Source organism: Caenorhabditis remanei, chromosome I, assembly GCF_010183535.1.
Source record: "Caenorhabditis remanei strain PX506 chromosome I, whole genome shotgun sequence".
Taxonomy (NCBI): Eukaryota; Metazoa; Nematoda; class Chromadorea; order Rhabditida; family Rhabditidae; genus Caenorhabditis; species Caenorhabditis remanei.
In genome coordinates this window covers 16,413,344-16,434,883 of record NC_071328.1, presented here as the reverse complement: position 1 = coordinate 16,434,883, position 21,540 = coordinate 16,413,344, and the positions used below count along the sequence as shown (strand labels likewise).

At 40.7% G+C, this 21,540-nt stretch overlaps 6 protein-coding genes across 6 annotated transcripts; 1 reads left to right on the top strand and 5 right to left on the bottom strand.

The window, feature by feature from the left end:
* Window positions 1-2,790: 2,790 nt before the first annotated feature.
* On the bottom strand, window positions 2,791-4,033 carry GCK72_003461 (uncharacterized protein; the record flags this gene model as incomplete). Its single annotated transcript, XM_053724068.1, has 4 exons — window positions 2,791-2,929; window positions 2,983-3,181; window positions 3,606-3,717; window positions 3,767-4,033. The coding sequence occupies 4 exons, from the start codon at window positions 4,031-4,033 to the stop codon at window positions 2,791-2,793; spliced, it is 717 nt and encodes a 238-aa protein (XP_053592713.1).
* Window positions 4,034-5,070: 1,037 nt separating this feature from the next.
* On the bottom strand, window positions 5,071-6,494 carry GCK72_003460 (uncharacterized protein; the record flags this gene model as incomplete). Its single annotated transcript, XM_003107459.2, has 4 exons — window positions 5,071-5,209; window positions 5,259-5,457; window positions 6,044-6,149; window positions 6,192-6,494. The coding sequence occupies 4 exons, from the start codon at window positions 6,492-6,494 to the stop codon at window positions 5,071-5,073; spliced, it is 747 nt and encodes a 248-aa protein (XP_003107507.2).
* Window positions 6,495-7,464: 970 nt separating this feature from the next.
* Window positions 7,465-8,382, bottom strand: GCK72_003459 (uncharacterized protein; the record flags this gene model as incomplete). The annotated part of the gene is made up of 4 exons (XM_003107326.2): window positions 7,465-7,603; window positions 7,652-7,850; window positions 7,949-8,054; window positions 8,101-8,382. The coding sequence occupies 4 exons, from the start codon at window positions 8,380-8,382 to the stop codon at window positions 7,465-7,467; spliced, it is 726 nt and encodes a 241-aa protein (XP_003107374.2).
* Window positions 8,383-8,925: 543 nt separating this feature from the next.
* On the bottom strand, window positions 8,926-10,396 carry GCK72_003458 (uncharacterized protein; the record flags this gene model as incomplete). Its single annotated transcript, XM_003107418.2, has 4 exons — window positions 8,926-9,064; window positions 9,113-9,311; window positions 10,024-10,129; window positions 10,175-10,396. The coding sequence occupies 4 exons, from the start codon at window positions 10,394-10,396 to the stop codon at window positions 8,926-8,928; spliced, it is 666 nt and encodes a 221-aa protein (XP_003107466.2).
* Window positions 10,397-11,106: 710 nt separating this feature from the next.
* Window positions 11,107-12,500, top strand: GCK72_003457 (uncharacterized protein; the record flags this gene model as incomplete). The annotated part of the gene is made up of 4 exons (XM_053724067.1): window positions 11,107-11,343; window positions 11,391-11,496; window positions 12,114-12,312; window positions 12,362-12,500. The coding sequence occupies 4 exons, from the start codon at window positions 11,107-11,109 to the stop codon at window positions 12,498-12,500; spliced, it is 681 nt and encodes a 226-aa protein (XP_053592712.1).
* Window positions 12,501-13,384: 884 nt separating this feature from the next.
* GCK72_003456 (uncharacterized protein) lies at window positions 13,385-15,629 on the bottom strand (the record flags this gene model as incomplete). The annotated part of the gene is made up of 4 exons (XM_003107463.2): window positions 13,385-13,526; window positions 13,982-14,183; window positions 15,208-15,313; window positions 15,363-15,629. 4 exons carry the CDS (start codon window positions 15,627-15,629, stop codon window positions 13,385-13,387), a joined length of 717 nt encoding a protein of 238 aa, XP_003107511.2.
* Window positions 15,630-21,540: the final 5,911 nt, after the last annotated feature.

Genomic DNA, 21,540 nt, shown 5'->3' with positions numbered 1-21,540 from the left:
AGTTTACTATTTGTCGTTTTGACAGAATCCCCTCTCTGAGAGAGATGATATATGAGATGATGCTTCGAAAGAAATGAGAAAAAGAGACGCAGACATCACAAAAAGATAATCAACTGGGATGGGAGAAGAGTGTAAAGAAGTTTCGGATATTTTCACACAGCTGGAGATGATGGGAAAACCTTTGAAAAAGTTTTGATCTACACACTCATATTGATTGGGAGGGGGACATCCGGACAGACAGAACAATGATTCAATGGTATATTGAGATCCCTTGAGATCGGCTGGGGCGCCTTCGGCGCGTTACTCTAACCTTGGCGATTGATGAAGTAGTTGCAAATGCGCTCTATTGAATTTTTATGAAAATTCCGAATTTGATAGTAGACAAGAACCTCCTGATACAAGTATTTTGAGATCCGTTGAGATCGCTGGGGCGCCTTCGGCGCGATGTACAATCTTCGAAAGATCGGGAGTTTTTGAGTTGGTTAGTGTGGTCTTAAGCGGTAAGAATTTAGATGAAGTTATAGCATATGTCATATATCGATTCCAAATATATATTCAATTTTCGCCATCGATGTCTGTTATTCGTGAAAAAGAAGGTCAACAATAGGAAACATTTTGGCAAAAACAAAAAATTTCAAAACAAAATATCCTAAATTTTGACCTCAAAACGAGACTTCGAAGACAAAAACTGAATATGCATTTGGAATCAGTGTTTTCTTAGTTTTCCAATAATATATAACACATCCCATATCTCCAAACTGACTCCATGACTTTCCTTTGGTTTCCTTCAAAAGCCACAACAATCCTTTCGTTCTAAAACCGTTTGTATCTCAAAAGTGGGCGGAGCTACAAAAAAGTTGTCAACTACAAAAATGTAGCTCTAGATTTGATCTACAAAACAAATATAAATTTAAAACCTAAAAATTCCACCTAAAAGTCATAACGGGATCTTAAACTCTAAACTCAGTCTACAGTCTTTAAGCGCGCTGTCTTAAAAGCGTTGTATCTCAAAAGTGGGCAATGCTTCAAAAAAGTTGTTAACTAGAAAAATGGAGAGCAAGAAATTTTCTATAAAACCGTATTAATTTCATAAATTTTGAGCAAAAAATTAGTGAGGTAGTAGGAGACTACAAACTACAGTTACTCAACAAAACTACCGGAGGTTGCAAAATGAGGTGTAGATCAAAAATGAAAAGAGATAGAAAAAAGTTGTGAACTACAAAAATGTAGCTCTAGATTTGATGTCTACATAAATATAACAATTTTCAAAAATTGCGCCATACCAAGTTCCCAAATCAATAATTTTCAAAAAAAGGTTACACTGACAAAAAAATGTTTGGTCAGTGCACATATTTTTTGTCATTGTATTTTTACACTGACAACTTATCAACACTCCAAAAATCTCAAATTTGAAATGTCGATACCGCGCCGCAGGCGCCCCAGCGATCTCAACCATTCTTAGCCGATCTCAATACTGGTATTCTTATTCCCCAACTCACCAACACTCAGCAGTGTGTTCCTTGGCGCCTGAGGCGCGCCAGTCTGCATTTTGGCGCCAAAATCGTTGGCGACATCGTAGTTATGAAGCATTTAAGGGTCGTGTGTGTGCAGAAGATAGGAAGTGAAGAAGAAAAAAAGTAGAAGAATATTCCAGAGAGAGATTCTCCCCAGGAACTCGTTCGTGTTTAATTATTATGTCGAAAATTCAAAAATCGTGAGTGGCGTTTCGGCCGGGAAGGGGAGGGAAGGGATGGGAGGAGAGAGTGAACACGGGCGGTCCCGTCTCTCTCTCTCTCTTCCCAATCACTCTCTCTCTGCGGTCTCCTCATTCCCCACACTATTTCTGTCGAGTCCCGCTCTCTTAAGCTCCGCCCCATTGCTGCTTTACAACGACACGAGAGAGATGGGAGAGGGAAAGGGATGGTTGGTGATGATGATGATGATGCACTGACAAAAAGTGAGAGAGAGAAGGGAATAGAATTATGCTAATTTTATTGATACGGAGAGAATGTTGTTGGAATCGAATTGTTGATTTGGACAGTTTCCAGAAAAAAATAGTGGAGAAATAAAGGGTCAGAAATCTTTAGGTTAGGACATCTGGATATATTGAGATCGGCTAAGATCGGCTGGGGCGCCTGCGGCGCGATCTTGAATGTACAGAAGATTTGAGCGCTCTCACTCATCTTTAAAGACGCACATCTCAAAAGTGGGCGGAGCTAATTTGCCAATTACAAAAATGCAGATCACAATTTTATCTACAAAATTAGCCTAAATTCAAAAAGTTTTGAGCCATACGCGGCTCCGAAACGGGCTCTGAATGTTGGTCAGTGTAACTTGGCCACTGCAGTAGAGAAACAAGAGCTACTCGACTGCGGTGTTCGGTAGCCTAATTTCTGAGGCTTGTATCTCAAAAGTGGGAGAAGCTATCAAGAAATGTTCAACTACAAAAATGTAGTCCTAGTTTTGATCTACAAAACGAGCATAATTTCAAGAAAATTGGGCCATACAGGACCTTGTGACGCGATCTCAAATATATCGGCATTTTTACACTTTTAAAAGCGCGTGTATCTCAAAACTGGGCGGAGCTATCAAAAAGTTGTCAACTAAAAAAATGTAGAGTTGGATTTGATCTACAAAACTAGTAAAAAATGGGAACAATGGGATGAGAAAAGAGCAAGGGATGGGCTCTCAAAGTTGGTCGATTTTAAAAAAAAATTTTGGTTATGGAAAATGATTTTTCTTAATTTTTATCGTACATTGTCGTCATGTGTATGCAATAAATAAATAAAATTAACTGGGAGTCTTCCCACACGCATACATTGGCCATGGCCGTTGACAGAAGCCATCATCCATCGACGCATGCGGGTAATTCCAATTTCCCATTTGTCCATCAGCAACTGACACGATCAGAACAAGACATGATTGAATTCTGAAACAGAATGATGCAAATGTGCTCTATTGAGAATCTAAGTGATCTATTACCCCCAATTTGCATCCCTAAGGGCATTCGGCTCCGAAGGTGCATAAAAGAATCCGTCGGTTCCAGTGGTGTGTCCATCAGTCCATTCGAAAGTGCCCAATGGAGCACAAGCATTTTTCGATGGGCACTGAGCACGACGTGTCGCACCAATCCACAAAACACCTAGACCTCCATTCGCGTTGTTCACGATACGGGCGGCGTCTAGCAAATTTTATGTAGATCATTTTTGTAGTTTGTAGCTTTTTGATAGCTATTCTAGGTTTAGAGATATGCACCTTTAAAGATAGGAATGCCTTGAAGAGTGATGGAGCTCAGTGAAGTTAGAATATAATACTGTTTTCAAAATGTGAAACTTATACCATTTTATGGCAAATTTTCCGCTCCCCAACTTTTTAGTTGACAACTTTTTTAAAGCTCCGCCCACTTTGGAGTTATAGCTCAATTTCTGACTTTAACTGCTATTGCTGAAGCTAACTTTTTTCTGTAGTTTGTTGTGTCCTATCTCACCAGTTATTTGCTAAAAATTTATGAAACTTATACCATTTTATTGCAAATTTTGTGCTCTCCATTTTTCTAGTTGACAACTTTTTCATAGATCCGCCCCCTTTTGATCTACACCACTTACTAGCCAACTGTATCCTCTCATCCGCATCTTGTATTCCTGTCAGTACGGCTCCTTGCGTTTGACACATTGATTGAGCAGTGTAACTTGTGTAACTTGTGCTCCCATAGAATACCTGGAAAATTGTAGTTTGTAGTTTTTGTAGTTTGTAGTCTCCCTCTCACCTTCACACACCACGGTCCTTGTGCTCTATTGAATGTCATCCAGTCAGATGGGCAGCGGGATGGGGGTGGCCTCGGGGGGCGTGGTCCGTGGTGCCCACCGTGTCCATGCTCTTCAGAAGATGAAGATGAATGGGAGTGATGATGGTGTCCTCCTCCACCGCCACCGCCACCGTAATCCCAGTCACCACCACCATCACCACCATCCAGCCGAATAATACCAGAGACTACAGTAATCCCGAGAAGAAAAAGAAAAAGAATAGGCTTCATGTTAATGGAAATAAGTGAATTGGGGGATTGTAGACCACTTTTTATACTTAGAGGTTTCCGACAGGGGACGCTTTTTTTATTGCAATTTTCGGATAGCAAATGAGACTTTTTGCAGAAAAAGTGGAGATGTTTGATGAGGTTTTTTTAACCAAGACGTTTCACAACCACATTCGATCCACCACCTTCTTTCCCAATGGGTAGTAGGTATGGCTGGGCCAAAAAAAGTGGGCGGGGCTTAAAAATGTGTCCAAAAAAGTTTTTTGCTTTGCCTCGTGCAACTTTGTTCAAACCATATTTTTTTTGATAATTTTTTTTAGCTGCTTAGCTAATAACGTTTTCTTACTTTTTGCCAAATTCCATATTTCTGGAGTAGAAAAGAGCAGAGTTATGCTCAGAAATAGGCAAAAAAAGCGACAAAAAAATGTCAAGGTTTTGTTCTACTTTTGAATCATTAATAACTTTTACGATTCTCGATGAAATATTGATTTTATTTTTTTTAAAGATAGGAATTTTTTGGGGCAACTTTTTATTAAAAACTCCCTTTTTGAAATTCTATACTTCTAAACGAGTTATAATCGATAGAATGGAGTCAACGTTTTATTTTGAGAGAATTTTCGTCCCTGTAATTGAGAGCCCGTCACGGGACCCCATGGGGTTCAATGTTTTTTAATTTTAATAATTCTTGTAGATCAAGTCATGATCTACATTTTTGTAGTAAACAACTTTTTGATAGCTCCGCCCACTTTTGAGATACAGCGCTTTGAAGATTGCACCCTGCAAGCGAGAGTGGAATAGAGACGCAGAGAAACGAGAGACGTGCGGAGGGCGCCAACTTCAAACGCTTGTATCTCAAAAGTGGGCGGAGCTATCAAAAAGTTTTCAATTACAAAAATGTAGAACAAGATTTGATCTACAATACTTATTAAAATTGGTAAAAATGGGATAAAACCCGGACTGGGGACGGGAATTCAAAGTTTGGGAAAATGTTTGAAATTTTTATTTTTTGAAATCAGGCAATTAACTTAATTAGGACACAATTAACTCGGTTCCTTTCCACACGCATACATTTTCCATGGATCCAGACAGTAATCATCATCCATCGATCCATGCGGGTAACTCCAACTACCAATTTGTCCATCAGCAGATGAAATGGTTAGAACAAGACATGATTGGGTTCTGAAGACAATGTAAATGTGCTCTATTGAGAATCTACAGTACACCCTACCCGAACTGTGCCTTATAAAGGGCATTCGGCTCCCCGGGTGGAAAATAGAATCCGTCGGTTCCAGTGGTGTGTCCATCTGTCCATTCGAAAGTGTCCAATGGGGCACAAGACGGTTTATTTGGACATTGAGCACGACGTGTCGCACCAAGCCACATATTATTGTAACCTCCGATGGCATTGCTTACGATACGGGCAGCGTCTGTAGATCATTTTTGTAGTTTGTAGTTGTTTCATAGCTCCGCCCACTTTTGAGATATGCGCCTTTAAAGATAGGTAGGTAGCCTCAAGCTTCCACTGTAGTTTGTAGCGTCCTACCCCGCTGCTAATTTTTTCAAATGTTTAGAAATCTATGGAATTTTGTAGAAAATCTCCCGCTCTCTAACTTTTCTCAGTTAACATTTTTCATTTAGCTCCTCCCACTTTTAAGATATACCTCATTTTCCAACCTCAGGTAGTTTTCTTGAGTAACTGTAGTTTATAGTTTTCTATCTCGCCATTTCTTTGCTCAAATTTTGTAAAATTTATACCATTTTATAGCAAATGTTGCGCTCTCCATTTTCTTAGTTGACAACTTTCCCCTAACTCCGCCCACTTTGGAGTTATAGCTCAATTTCTGACACTTCAACTACTTTTGCTGAGGCTAACTCTTTTCTGTAGTTTGTTGCTTCCTACCTTACCACTTCTTTGCTCAAATTTTATAAAACTTATACCATTTTATAGCAAAATTTTTGTTCTTCATTTTCCTTGTTTCCTAGCTCCGCCCACTTTTGATCTACACCACTTACCAGCCAACTGTATCCTCTCATTAGCATCTTGTATTCCTGTCAGTACGGCTCCTTGCGCTTGACACATCGACTGGGCAGTATTACTTGTGGTAGTTCCAGAGAACACCTGGAAACTTGTAGTTTGTGTAGTTTGTAGTCTCCCTCTCACCTTCACACACCACGGTCCTTGTGGTCGATTGAATGTCATCCAATCGGATGGGCAGTTGGATGGGCGTGGTGGGCGTGGTGGGCGTGGAGGGCGTGGCCTAGGGGGGCGTGGCCCGTGATGACCGTGCCCACCATGTCCATGTTCTTCAGATGATGAAGAGGATGAATGGGAGTGATGGTGTACCCATCCTCCACCACCTCCACCGCTACCGTAATCCCAGTCACCACCACCACCGTCTCCATCAAGCCGAATAACACCAGAGACTACAGTAATCCCGAGAAGAAGAAGAAGAAGAGGCTTCATGATGATGGAAATAATAGAAAACAGGGGGATTGTAGATCACTTTTTATACTTGTAGGTTTCCGACAGGGGACGCTTTTTTTATTGCAATTTGAGGGGGAAATAAGAGTTTTTTGCAGAAAAATTGGAGTGGTGTGTTGGTTTGGTGATATTTGATAAGGAATAAAAGGTATTTTTGAACATTTTAAAACTTCAACATCCAGTGTTCCATAAAACTTCCTATATAACTGTTTTCCCATAACTATTTTTGAGATCATCCTGTTTTACTCAATTTTCTGATTTGGCATTCATCTTGTAGATCAAATCTAGATCTACACTTTTCTAGTTGACAACTTTTTGATATCTCCGCCCACTTTTGAGATACAAGGGTTTCCGCTAGGAGGCGAGACGCAGAGAAACAAGAGTGCTCTCGTTTCTCTGCGTCTCTTTTGCAAAAATAGTGAAAATATAAAAGAAATAGTTGAAAACAGCAGTTAAAACAACAAAAACTTGCAAAAATAATAGAAAATTGTCAAAAAAACGTTTTTTTTCATTGAAAAAATAGTCCAACTTTGACATTTTGTAACAAAGCCATCTGTAGCACGACTATTATAATTTTATGATTTTCTTGTAGATCAAATCTAGATCTACATTTTTCTAGTTGACAACTTTTTCATAGCTCTGCCTACTTTTGAGATACAGCGCTTTGAAGATTGCATTCTGCAGGCGAGAGGGGAATAGAGACGCAGAGAAACGAGAGTGCACCTATACTTTGCGGAGGGCGCCAACTTCAAACGCCTGTATCTCAAAAGTTTGCGGAGATATCAAAAAATTTTCAATTACAAAAATGTAGAACAAGATTCAATCTACAAAACTAGCTTAAATTGGTAGAAATGGGATGAAACCCGGACTGGGGACGGGAACTTAAAGTTTGTGACAATTTTTGAAATTTTTATTTTTCTGCAATTGGATAATTAACTTAATTAGGACACATTTAACTCGGTTCCTTCCCACACGCATACAAATTCCTTGTCGCCTGACAGTGTTCATCATCCATCGATCCATGCGGGTAACCCAAAATCCCTGTTTTTCCATCAGCAGCTGACACGATCATAGAAAGACATGTTTGGATTCTGAAACAGTATGCAAGTGTGCTTCATTGACAATCTATCACAACCTACCCCCAGTTTGCATCCCAATAGGCGTCTGGCTGGGGACCAGGCCACCAGAATCCGTCGGTTCCAGTGGTGTGTCCATCAGTCCATTCGAAAGTGTCCAATGGAGCACAAGACGGTTTATTTGGACACTGGGCACGACGTTTCCCACCAAGCCACGCATTATTTAAACCTCCGATGACATTGTTCAGGATACGGGCGGCGTCTAAAACTTACACCATTTTATAGCAAATTTCATGATCTCCAACTTTTTAGTTGACAACTTTCCTCTAGCTCCGCCCCTTTTTGATCTACACCACTTACTAGCTATCTGAATCCTCTCATTCGCATCCTGTACCCCTGTCAGTACGGCTCCTTGCGCTTGACACATCGATTGGGCATTATAACCTGTGGTAGTTCCAGAGAACACCTGGAAACTTGTAGTTTGTAGTTTGTAGTTTGTAGTCTTCTCTCACCTTTACACACCAAGTGCCTGCAGTTCTATCGAAAGTCATCCAGTCGGATGGGCATCTGGCCGGGCGTGGTGGGCGTGGCCTAGGGGGGCGTGGCCCGTGATGACCGTGCCCACCATGTCCATGCTCTTCAGAAGATGAAGATGAATGAGAGGGATGGTGTCCTCCTCCACCACCGCCACCGCCACCGTAATCCCAGTCACCACCACCACCGTCTCCATCAAGCCGAATAATACCAGAGACTACAGTAATCCCGAGAAGAAGAAAAAGAAGAAAAGGCTTCATGATGATCGATTGAGGGATTGTAGATCACTTTTTATACTTGTAGGTTTCCGAAAAGTGGGGGACGCTTTTTTTATTGCAATTTTAAAGGGAAATGAGAGGTTTTTTGCAGAAAGGTTTGTTGATTCGGAGATGTTTGATGAGGAATAAAAGGTATTTTTTGAACGCCTGTATCCCAAAAGTAGAAAGAGATTTCAATAAATTTTTAACTACATTAATGTAGAGATAGTTTTGATCTACAAAACAAGCATAATTTCAAAATAATTGGGTCACACAGGACCTCGTGACGCAATCTCAAATAAAACGCATTTTTTCACTGACCAAAAAAAATTTTTGATCTTTAAAGGCGTATATCTCAAAAGTGGGTGGAGCTATCAAAAAGTTGTTAACTAGAAAAATGTAGATCAAGATTTGATCTACAAAACAAGCTAAAATTTAAAAAAGTGGGATAATAAGAAATCGAGATACAGGCTCTTAAAGTTGGTCAATTTTTCAAATTCTTTTTCATTTTCTTGCAATTAGGCAATTAACTTAATTAGGACACAATTAACTCGGTCTCTTCCCACACGCATACATTCTCCATGTCTGTTGACAATATTCATCATCCATCGACCCATGCGGGTACCCCCAACTAGCCGCCTGTCCATCAGCCACCGAAATATGCATTACAATGCAAGATTGGACTCTGAAAACAATGCAAATGTGCTCTATTGACAATCTACAGTACACCTACCCCCACGGTCCATGTACAAATGCGTTGGGCTCAGCGCCAGGCCAAAAGAATCCGGCAGTTCCAGTGGTGTGTCCATCTGTCCATTCGAAAGTGTTAATTGCAGCACAAGACGGTTTATTTGGACACTGGGCACGACGTTTCCCATCAATCCATAGATATCCACCACCATTGTTGGCATTGTTCACAATACGGGCGGCATCTGTGGATTATTTTTGTAGTTTGTAGTTTTTTGATAGCTTCGCCCACTTTTGAGATATGCGCCTTTAAAGATAGGAATGCCTTCAAGTGCGAGGAGGAAAGAGAGAGTGAGAGATCACAGAGAAGCTAGAATGCTTTTGTCGAAAGGAATGTAGATCAAATTGTAGAAAATCTTTCAGTCTTAATTTTTTTAGTTAACAACTTTTTTCTAGCTCCTCCCACTTTTGAGATACACCTCATTTTCCATCCTCAGGTAGTTTTCTTGAGTAACTGTAGTTTGCAGTCTCCTATCTCACTATTTCTTTTCTCAAAATTTATAAAAAATTATACCATATTATAGAAAATGGTATTATTTACTTATCGCCCCCCACCGCAGTAGAACCCCCCACGTTGAAATCAACCTTAGAAGAGCCCCCCACCCAGTACAAAACTGGTGGGGGCTTCTTCCTCACGGCGGGGGGGGTTCTACTTAAATTTGTGCGTTGAACTAGAACCCCCCACCAGTACTAAGTGGGGGACGATTGTTCAAGAACCTGGTATTCTTTACTTATAGCCCCCACCCCTCTAGAGCCCCCCACCACGTGAGGAAATAATTTAACTGTAATCATCGAACTATTGAACATCAGCCCCCCACTATTGAATATTCTTGCTCTCCATTTTTTTAGTTGACAACTTTTTTCTAGCTCCGCCCACTTTTGATCTACACCACTTACTAGCCAACTGTATCCTCTCATTCGCATCCTGTACGCCTGTCAGTACGGCACCTTGCGTTTGACACATTGATTGGGCAGTGTAACTTGTGCCAGCTCCAGGGAACACCTGGAAACTTGTAGTTTGTAGTTTTTGTAGTTTGTAGTCTCTCACCTTCACGCACCACGGTCCTTGTGGTCGATTGAATGTCATCCAATCGGATGGGCAGTTGGATGGGCGTGGTGGGCGTGGTCGGGGTGGTTGAGGGCGTGGTGGTCGACGGGGACCTCGGCCACGGCCACGGCCACCGTACTCCGATGAGTATCGTCCACTACCGTAATATGCTGAAACTACATTAATCCCGAGTAGGAGGAGAAGAAATAGTTGGGAATTCATTTTGTTCGGCAAAAACCCAAAAAATCGGTGAATTTTATAGTAAAAACTCGGAAAGAGGCCAAGAGATCAAATGGGTCGATGCTATAAAGAGGGAAGGTAGATCAAACTGAATACAATCGGTTTTTACTAGGTTTGCAACATCGCCGAGCGTTTTACACTGACCAAAAGTTCAAAATTTTTTTGGAAAAAAAAATTTATTATTGTAAAAATGACTGTATTTGAGAGCCCGTCACGGGACTCCATGTAATTATGTCTTTCTGAATTTTAACAACTATTGTAGATCAAAACAAGGGCTACATTTTTGCAGTTGACTACTTTTTGATAGCTCCGCCCTCTTTTGAGATACAAGCGTTTGAAAATACAGAGCCAGCTGAAAGTGATGAGAGAGTCACCACCGGAAAACCCTTGTATCTCAAAAGTGGGTGGAGCTAGCAAAAAATTTTCAACTGCAAAAATGAAGCCCGCGGTTTGATCTATAATTTCGCTAAAATTCCAAAAAATTGTATAATGTGGAGCTCCGTGACGGGCTCTCAAATATAGCTCATTTTACACTGACCAAAAGTTTCGATTTCCTGCAAAACCAGAGGGTATCTAGTTTGATGTTTTCCCGCTTTTCGTATTTTGTGATCTACCGCCTATATAATTTTACGACACTTATTCAAAAAACATATAAAATGAAGAGCGTTGGGGTGCTTCCGGTGCACCAAAAAATGCATTTTCCTCTTCTCCTCCTCGGGATTACTGTAGTCTCTGGTATTATTATAAATGATAATGGTGGTGGGGGGCGGAGTTATGGCAACGGGTTCTCCTCTTCTTCTTCTGAGGAACATGGCAATAGGCCACGCCCACACAGGCCACGCCCATCACGCCCAAACCCGCCTCGAGGTCCCAGATGCCCCAATGACTGGATGACATTCAATAGATCACAAGGACCGTGGTGTGTGAAGGTGAGAGGGAGACTACAAACTACAAACTACAAACTACAAGTTTCCAGGTGTTCTCTGGAACTGGAACTGCATTCTACGCCCAGGAACAGTGTAAAACACATGGAGCCACACTGACAGGAGTACAAGATGGGAATGAGAGGAGTCAGATAGCTAGTAAGTGGTGTAGATCAAAAGTGGGCGGAGCTAGAGAAAAGTTGTCAACTAAAAAGTTGGAGAGCATGAAATTTGCTATAAAATGGTATAAATTTTATAAATTTTGAGGAAAGGAGTGGTGGGGTAGGAGACTACAAACTACAGTAACTAAAGAAAACTACCTGAGGTTGGAGAATGAGGTGTAGATCAAAAGTGGGCGGAGCTAGAAAAAAGTTGTCAACTAGAAAAATAAAGAGCGGAAGATTTTCTACAATTCGATTTACATTTCATACGATCTTTAGGGACTCTGAAGATGCCTGCGGCGCTAGAATCCAGGAGCTGGCGCGCCTTCGGCGCAGACATGTCTACGACGCTAGAATGATTATCTACAACGGTCTGGGGTGCCTGGGGCGACTTCGGCGCAAATAAAAACACAATATCAAAAAATTGTTAATCTTTAAAGATGCTTGATTAGCAAATTCTTTGTCACTGTATTTTTATTGGCGCCGACGGCGCCCCAGCCAATTCTAAATAACGATTCTAGCGCCGCAGGCATCATCCAAGACGCATATCTCAAAAGTGGGCGGAGCTATCAAAAAACTACAAACTACAAAAATGATCTACATAGAATTTGCTAGACGCCGCCCGTATTGTGAACAACGCTAACGGAGGTGGAAGTGATGTATGGATAGACGGAAAACGTCGTGCCGAGTGTCCATGGAAAGCGGCTTGTGCTCCGAATGACACTTTCGAATGGACTGATGGGCACACCACTGGAACCGCCGGATTCTGGTGGCCAGGTATCGAGCCGAGCGGCTCTTGGAATGATCAATGGAGGTAGGTGTACTGTAGATTGTCAATGGAGCACATTTACATACTGTTTCAGATTCCAATCATGTCTTGTTATCCACGTGTCAGTTGCTGATGGACAAATGGGAAATTGGGGGTACCCGCATGGGTCGATGGATGATGAGCATTGTCAGCAGACATGGAGAATGTATGCGTGTGGAAAGAGACCGAGTTAATTGTCTTAATTATTGCAAAGGAATAAAATTGCATACGACGAAAAATTGATTTCCATAACAAAAAAAAAATTGAAAAATCGTCCAACGTTGAGAGCCCGTATCTCGATTTGTTAATATCCCACTTCTTCAAATTTTAGCTTGTTTTGTAGATCAAATCTTGCTCTACATTTTTCTAGTTGACAACTTTTTGATAGCTCCGCCCACTTTTGAGATATACGCCTTCAAAGATTGCAACCTGTAGGCGAGAGGGGAGGAGAGACGCAGAGAAAGAAGAGCGCTCTCGTTTCTCTGCGTCTCTCTTCTGGGTGGCGGCGCATGTTAGGTCAACTTCAACCGGCTGTATCTCAAAATTGGGCGGAGCTATTAAAAAGTTGTCAACTAGAAAAATGTAGATCTAGATTTGATCTACAAAACTAACTAAAAATCAAATAGTCGTGCTACAGATGGTTTTGATACAAAGTGTCAAAGTTGGACTATTTTTTCGCTGAAAAAACGATTTTTAAACAATTTTCTATTATTTTTGCAAGTTTTTGTTGTTTTAACTGCTGTTTTTAACTATTTCTTTTATATTTTCACTATTTTTGCAGAAGAAACGCAGAGAAACGAAAGCGCTCTCGTTTCTCTGCGTCTCTTCTCCTAGCGGAAACGCCTGTATCTTAAAAGTGGGCGGAGATATCCGAAAGTTATCAACTAGAAAAATGTAGATCAAGATTTGATCTACAAGATGAATACAAATTTCAAACAAAAAATGAAGGGAACATTGTCAAAAATTGTACCATTTTGGCCTTTTGGTCAGTGTCATTTTGGTGGTTAGTGTTTTTCTCATTTTTTTTCTCTCAAACAAAAAAATCAATAAATTTATTCTCCCAAAAATCCCAACTAAGTTATTCGGGACTTTTTCCACAAGCATACATCCTGACTTCCGTCTGTTGACAGTGCTGATCATCCAGATCCCCGTGACTGTATCCATATCTTGCACGAGCACCCGAAGACACTGACACGTGGAGTTCCAGACAGTTTTGGTTGCTGGAAATGGAACACTAATTAGCTAATTATCTTCATAATTAACAATTTTTTCACATCTATACCAGTCGATGCACTAAGCCTCCTTCGCAACCCCCTGGGCGTTACAATATATCCTTATTATCCAAAACAGACGACACATTCAGAATCTTCTTTCATTTCTGAATCCTGAGATATCAAAAAATCTTTTATATGCTCACATGGGTTCGAACCAACAACTAACTGTAGTCAACAACGCTTAACTTGCCAGATCGGACGCGGCGGCGCACCGACCTGCGCCACGCGGTCCAAGGAAAATGGCGGCCGGCAGCGAGGAAAGATAAGGCGACGCTTTCTCCCCTTTTTCCGCGGTGGGCTTCTGCCTCAAAAGACGTCATTTTTGAGAGTTTTGAAAAAAGTCTGCGTATGTTAATAGTACAGATTTTACCTAATTTCCATTAATTGACTAATTAACTCACCCCCAATTAGTCCATACGACAGCATTTGGTTCTAAGCCTGGATAATAGAATCCGGCTGTCCCTGTGGTATGATCATCCGTCCATTGGAAAGTGTCATTCGGGGCGCAATCAGTTCTTCTGTTACAACCAGTTTTCCGGGTGGCACCCAGCCAAACTTCTCCGAAACCACCACCGTTCTGGTTGTTGACGATACGACCGGCGTCTGAAAATAAAGAATGGGGGATATGGGGATGAAGGAGGGGAATACGGAATTGGAAAACTAAATAAAAATGTAGAAAATGTCATGTAGATCAAATTTCCAGGTGGAATTTTTGAAAAAGATGCTCGGAGTGGTGAGATATAAAGGGGAACGTAACTCTACAGAGGCAAGGCGCACTATGTAGTTTGTAGTGTCTTAACAGACTGTCAAAAAGGTTAAATTATTGAAAAATGCTATAATAGAATAGAAAATGTCATGTAGATCAAATTTCCAGGCAAAATTATTGAAAAAAATTAATTTGGCGCAGAGATATCAAGGAAATTGCAACGGTAGGTCGAACTACACAGATAGCACGCGCGTTGTAGCTTGTAGTGTCTAAACAGACTGTCAAAAAGGTGAAATCATTAAAAAACTATAAGGTTTGATAGGAAACTTTATGTAGATCACTTTTGCAATTTAAATTTAAAAAAAAGGTGTACTGACCGCTGAGATATACGCGTACGAAGGTGACCACCTCAAGGCAGAATCTCGCTAACCGGTTTTTGTAGTTTGTAGTCTCCTATGTCGCCGCTATTTTAGCCAATTTTGATAAAATTTATATCATTTTAAAGCAAATTTTTTGCTCTTCATTTTCTATTTTAAAATTTCAAAATACCACTTTTCGTTGCTAAGATATAAGCCTTTGAAGTTTGATGTCGCGCTCTCCCTAGTCTTTGTAGTTTGTAGTCTTCTACCTCACAACTTGTTTGCTCAAAATTTATGAAAATTACACTATTTATAGCAAATTTTTCGCTTTTCCTTCTCTTTGTTGGCATATTTCTTCTAGCTCCGCCCACATTTGAGTTATAGCTCAATTTCTTTCTTCAACTACTCACACTAAGGTTGAGCAATGACTGTAGTTTGTAGTCTCCTACCTCACCACTTGTTTGCTTAAAATTTAAGAAATTTATACCATTTTATAGCAAATTTTCCGCTTTTCATTCTCCTTGTTTCCTAGCTCCGCCCCCTTTTCATCTACACCACTTACCAGCCACCTGCATCCTCTCATTAGCATCTTGTAACCCTGTCAGTGTAGCTCCATGAGTTTGACACTGACTCTCTGCATCCCATTGCGTCAGTTGTCCGAAGAACACCTAGGAGTTTGTAGTTTGTAGTTTGTGTAGTTTGTAGTCTCCCTCTCACCTTCACACACCAAGTTCCTGCAGTTCTATCGAAAGTCATCCAGTCGGATGGGCATCTTGCCGGGCGTGGTGGGCGTGGTGGGCGTGGCCTAGGGGGGCGTGGCCCGTGGTGTCCACCACCGTATCCATGCTCTTCAGAAGATGAATGGGAGTGATGATGTCCTCCACCACCTCCACCGCCACCGTAATCCCATCCACCTCCACCTGGCCGAATAATACCAGAGACTACAGTAATCCCGAGAAGAAAAAGAAGAAGAAAATGCTTCATGATGATGGAAATAACAGGAATTGGGGGATTGTAGATCACTTTTTATACTTGGATGTTTCCGAGGGGGGACGCTGTTTTTATTGCAATTTGCGGGTAGTAAATAAGAGTTTTTGCAGAGTGATTTTTTGATTCGGAGATGTTTGATGGTATTTTCTAAACGTTTTCTAATCAAGACATTTCGCAACCACAGCACCTGGAAGCGTGACAATTCCCAACTTACACTGACAATTTACACTGACAAAAATTGTCACTGTAAGTCTTACTGCGCATATCTCAAAACAAGGCGGAGCTATCAAAAAGTTGTCAACTACAAAAATATAGAGCTGGTTTTGATCTATGGAGTTCCATAAGTTCCATAGAGTTCCGTGACGTTCTCTCAAATATTTAGGCACTTTTACACCGACTAAATTTTTTGAACTTTTGGTCAGTGTAAAACGCACAGCGTAGCAAGCCTACAAAAACCGCCCGTATTCAGTTTGATCTACCGTCCTTTCCTCCTATATAAGCGCTGTTTTAAAGCCAGAATGCAAACATAATTTTTAAAAATTGGATCCCAAGGAGCTTCGTGACGGGATCTCAAATATATTGGCATTTTTACACTGACCAAAAGTGTTGGTCAGTGCAATTACCATCTTCGAAGACGTATATCTCAAAAGTGGGCGGAGCTATCAAAAAGTTATCAATTGCAAAAATGTAGAGCGAGATTAGATCTACAAAACCATATAAATACTAAAGTTATCCAAAAACTCCTGAAAGCGTGACGGGATGTCAAATATTACTCTCCCAACTTACACTTACAAATTGTCAGTGTAAGTTAGACTGCGTGTATCTCAAAACTGGGCGGTGCTATCAAAAAGTTGTCAACTACAAAAATGTAGAGCAAGATTTAATCTACAAAACTAGTTAAAATTGAAATTATCCGATAATACCTGAGATCATGACTCAAACAATTTCCAAGTTACAGTGACAATATACACTGACAAAATTGTCACCGTAAGTTAGTCAACTACAAAAATGTAGATCAGGATTTGATCTACACATACAATAAAAATTTGAAACTGTCAAATTAAATGACCACGACGATCAAAGTCACATTTTCATTTTTTAAACCTGGTTTTTATCGAAAAAAGAAAGTTAAAATCAAAAATCAAGACCAAAAAGTTTTGCACGGGAGACCCCCCGCCTTCGCACTTTAATTATCCAATAAAAAACCTTTTGTTCCTTATAAAAAGCTCTCTGTTTTTCAAAAATCTCTTCGTATCATGAATTCCCTATTTCTTCTTATTGTATAGCTACTTTGCTATCGGAGAGAGAGACGATATACGTGGTTCTTTACTCTTTGCTTTATTAAGAACTGAATTCTAAGGGAAATGAATACTTAGAATAACCGGGGCACGTGACTAGGGTTTCACGTAGGCGTTCCTACACAACACCTCCCCCACAATATGAAAAGTTCGCTCTGTTCGACTTTTCTTCCAAAATCCAGCGAAGCTTCCGACCCGACATGTAAAACCATCCGTCCTTGTCGCGGCTCGGCAACCAGTAGTTGTTTCTCATAGCGAAGCTTCCGACCCGACATGTAAAACCATCCGTCCTTGTCGCGGCTCGGCAACCAGTAGTTGTTTCTCATCGAAGGTCCGCGTGGTCTCATTCTCCCGACTCCATATTCAGTATCACGCCAACTTCGATTGCCTGCTGCTGATCTGTTGTTCCAGGCCGAGCCTGGAATATTAACTTTTAGTGGACACACTCCATGAGAGTTCTCTCCGTTAGCTTCTCTTCTCCCGAACTTCTCCTTCTCTTCATGGCTCAGTCGTCCTCTCATTTTCTCATTCCCACCATTCCAGAACATCTTCTCCGACTGACATCTTTTTGCAATGTGTCCTCTCTCTCCGCACTGATAACATTCTTTCTTTTCAGCCCAACATCTTTCTGGAACGTGTCTTCCACCACAACGAAAACATCCTTTTCTTTCGACTATCTTCGCATTCTTCTCACTCTCGGACACCTCTCTTACTTGATTAACTCTTTGACTCGACTGACTCGTCCACGACGTCTGCTCCCCTTCTTCAACTTCCTCAATCTTACTGTTCGCAACCATATCCTTAAGTACTGCTTCTATTTCGGGTGACTTACATAACCAACTCATTCCAATCAAATTCATATCGCGATTTGTCACGTACACATAGTCACTGTATCTAACTCCTTTCAACTCAAAGATCACACTCACTCTTCCTTTCACAACCAACTCCGTTCTATTAGCACATGCCACTTTAAAAGGAACCTCGCTCAACGATGGACTTCCCAACTCTTTCCAACTCTTCTCACTAATCAACGTAATCTGACTTCCCGTATCCAAATGGAACTCCAACATCTTATCTTCAACCTTCACCATCATTCTCGGGCGAGTCTGACCCTCGGTAGTCACTCCATCAACTTGTATTGTTTGAATCGTAATCGTGTTCACTTTCCTACTCTCTGGCTCTTTCTTATTCACATTCCGACTATCACTTCGATTCCGCTCACTTGTTCTCTTAGGACATTCATATGAGAAGTGTCCAGGTTCTCCACATGCATAACACGTCAGGACTCGATTCCCAAAATTTTCTCTTCTTCCTCTGAAGCCACCTCTATAACTACTCGTCCTGTGCTCACTTCTTCTCTCTTCTCGATTTTCGATGGCACAAACATTCACTTCTCCATGAGGGTTCGCGGTCGTGCTTGACACTACCTCAGTTTGCACTTTTAGTTGCATATAGCGACACCACTCATCATGTACATCTGCCAATTTCAACTTCTGACCATTTTTCTCACTTTGTTCCACGAACTGCATCAACCAAACTTTTGCTTTAGCATCACCAGGCATATCTAATCCACGAAGAAACAGAAAAATCGACCACTCATCACTCGTCATACTCGACAACTTCGCCTCCATAACGGCCTCTCCAACACTATTAGTATATTCCAAAGGGTCTCCATACATTCCACTCGAACGGCTTATCTCCAAGCACTTCTGTCTTCTTATCATCATACTTCTATGTCCTCCAAAAACTTTGTGCAACGCTTTCACAGTGTTCTCATATCCAATACCGAATACATCCGTCTCATCTCTTTGCGCATCTATATATCTCTGGTATGTTGCTTCCTCCAAACATCCAATCAACAATCTCGTACGTTCTCTCTCCGTCAAATCTGCTCCATCTTCCGTAAAAATCAACTCATTTCGCGCCATCCACCTCTTGAAGGAGTCTGGCTCCGACAAGGAATACGAGAATTTTGGAATTCTTTTCGATAACTCGGCCATTAGGCGAGCATTACTCTTCTCACTCGATCTACCTGCTACGGCTCGTTGCTCTGCTCTCAACTCACGATTCTCCTCCATTAACTGTTCTGATCTCTCATTCAACAACGTCAACTGCTGCATTATTCCTCCTAACACATCTTCTGTCTTCACTTCTTTACCTCCACTTGGTTTTCCCATATTGCTCACTGCGTCTTGTTCTTTTGATTCCTGATCGCCAATATTGTATAGCTACTTTGCTATCGGAGAGAGAGACGATATACGTGGTTCTTTACTCTTTGCTTTATTAAGAACTGAATTCTAAGGGAAATGAATACTTAGAATAACCGGGGCACGTGACTAGGGTTTCACGTAGGCGTTCCTACACAACACTTCTTCTACTTTCCCTCCTAGGGATTACTGTAGTCTCAAGTATATTTATAAATCCAAATGGTGTCAGTGGTGACTACGGAGGAGGAGGCAGAAGTTTCTCTTCCTCCTCTTCATCTGAAGAACACGGAGGACGTCGACACCGTCATCGTCACCGTAGACCTCCTAGGCCACGCCCACCACGCCCACAGAGCTCTGAGGAGCCGCCAGAGCCTAAGAGATGTCCGGTTGACTGGATGACATTTGATAGGACTGACGGTCCGTGGTGTGTTAAGGTGAGAGGGGAGACTACAAACTACAAAATGGGAAAAATCGGCGAAAATTGACAAAAAATGTTGCTAAATGTACCAAAAACTGTTTTTACAGGCTGAGTGAAATCGCTAAAAATTTATAGAAAATTGAGAAAAATTTTGCAGAAAAAAACGTTTAAAACCCCTATTTTCTTACATTTAAATTAATAAAAATTAGGAAAAAGTTGAGAAATTATATTTTTTAACTCAATTTTACCCATAAAATTAGACCCAACTTTAAAACCCCGTCACAGCCTTCTCTAATTTTCGATTTTGTAGAATTTTCATTTTTCTAGTAGATCAAATCTCGCTCTACATTTTTTTAGTTGACAACTTTTTGATAGCTCCGCCCACTTTTGAGATACAATCCTTTAAAGATTGCAACCTGAAGGCGAGAGGGGAGGGGAGGAGAGACGCAGAGAAACGAGCGCGCTCTCGTTTCTCTGCGTCTTTCATCTGAGTAGTAAAACTTCGAACGCTTGTATCTCAAAAGTGGGCGGAGCTATCAAAAAGTTGTCAATTACAAAAATGTAGAGCGAAATTTGATCTACAAAACTGTGTTAAAATTTCAGAAATTGGATAAAAAATAACGTCGTGGCGGAGTTTCAAACTTTATCAATTTTTAATAGAAATTTGGATTTTTTCGACTTTTTTTTTGTAATTTAAACATTATTTAGGTATTCTACGGTCCTGCCACTCAAGCTGTCGCTGAACAACTATGCCAAGCCCAACAAGCCACACTATCCGGTGTACAGAATGCTAATGAGAGGATGCAGGTGGCAGGTAAGACCGTCTTGAGTGAAAATAATGTACTGAGCTCATTGAGGCCTTTTAAATGATATCCATATCGACTATAATTCAAAATTTTGGTTTTTAACCTCTTTTTGTGGCGAGACCCAAAAACCCCGAATTTTCAACATTTTCAAAAGTATGTCATGATTATACTTTTCTAAAAGCTCTTGTCACGGTGATTTTAAAACTACACATTTAAAAGCAATACGTCTAAAACTGGCTGAGTTACGGTAGGTTTTGTGAATTCGTGGTGAGACCCAAGTTTCCAAAATTTGATTTTTAAATTTATGTCATGATTATACTTTTCTGAAAGCCCTTGCCACGTTGATTTCAAAAATATAAATTTCAAAGCAATTGGCCGAATTCTGACCGAATTACTGAAGGTGTCGTGGCGAGACCCGAATTTCCATTTTTCAAATTTTTTAAAAGTATGGCTTGATTATACTTTTCTGAAAGCCCTTGTTCTGCTAATTTAAAAAATACACATTTAAAAGCTATACGTCTAAAAATGGCTGAGTTACGGTAGGTTTTGTGAATTCGTGGTGAGACCCAATTTTTTCGAATTTTTCAAACTTTTTAGATTTTCAATAAAAGTATATCACGATTATACTTTTCTAAAAGCCCTTGCCACGTTGATTACAAAAATATAGATTTGGAAGCACTAGGCCTAAAACTGGCTGAGTTACGATAGGTTGAGTGAATTCGTGGCGAGACCCAAATTTCCCGAATTTTCACAATTTTTCAAAACTATGGCATGATTATACTTTTCTAGAAGCTCTTGTTACGCTAATTTTAAAAATATAAGTTTTAGAACAATTGGTGAAATTCCGACCGAGTTACTGTAGGTATCGTGATGAGACCCAAATTTCACAATTTTCAAAAATTTTCAAAACTATAGCATGATTATACTTTTCTGAAAGCTCTCGTCACGGTAGTTTCAAAAATAAAAATTTCAATACGGTAGATCAAAACCCGGCAAAGTTCTGACCCCAACTTTCCTGAATTCCAGACGCCGCCCGTGTCGTAGTAAATCAAAATGGTGGTGGAGAAATGGATGTGTGGCTCGGAGCGAAACGACGTGCCCAGTGTCCAAATAAACCGTCTTGTGCTCCATTGAACACATTCGAATGGACAGATGGATCAACGACAGGGACTGATG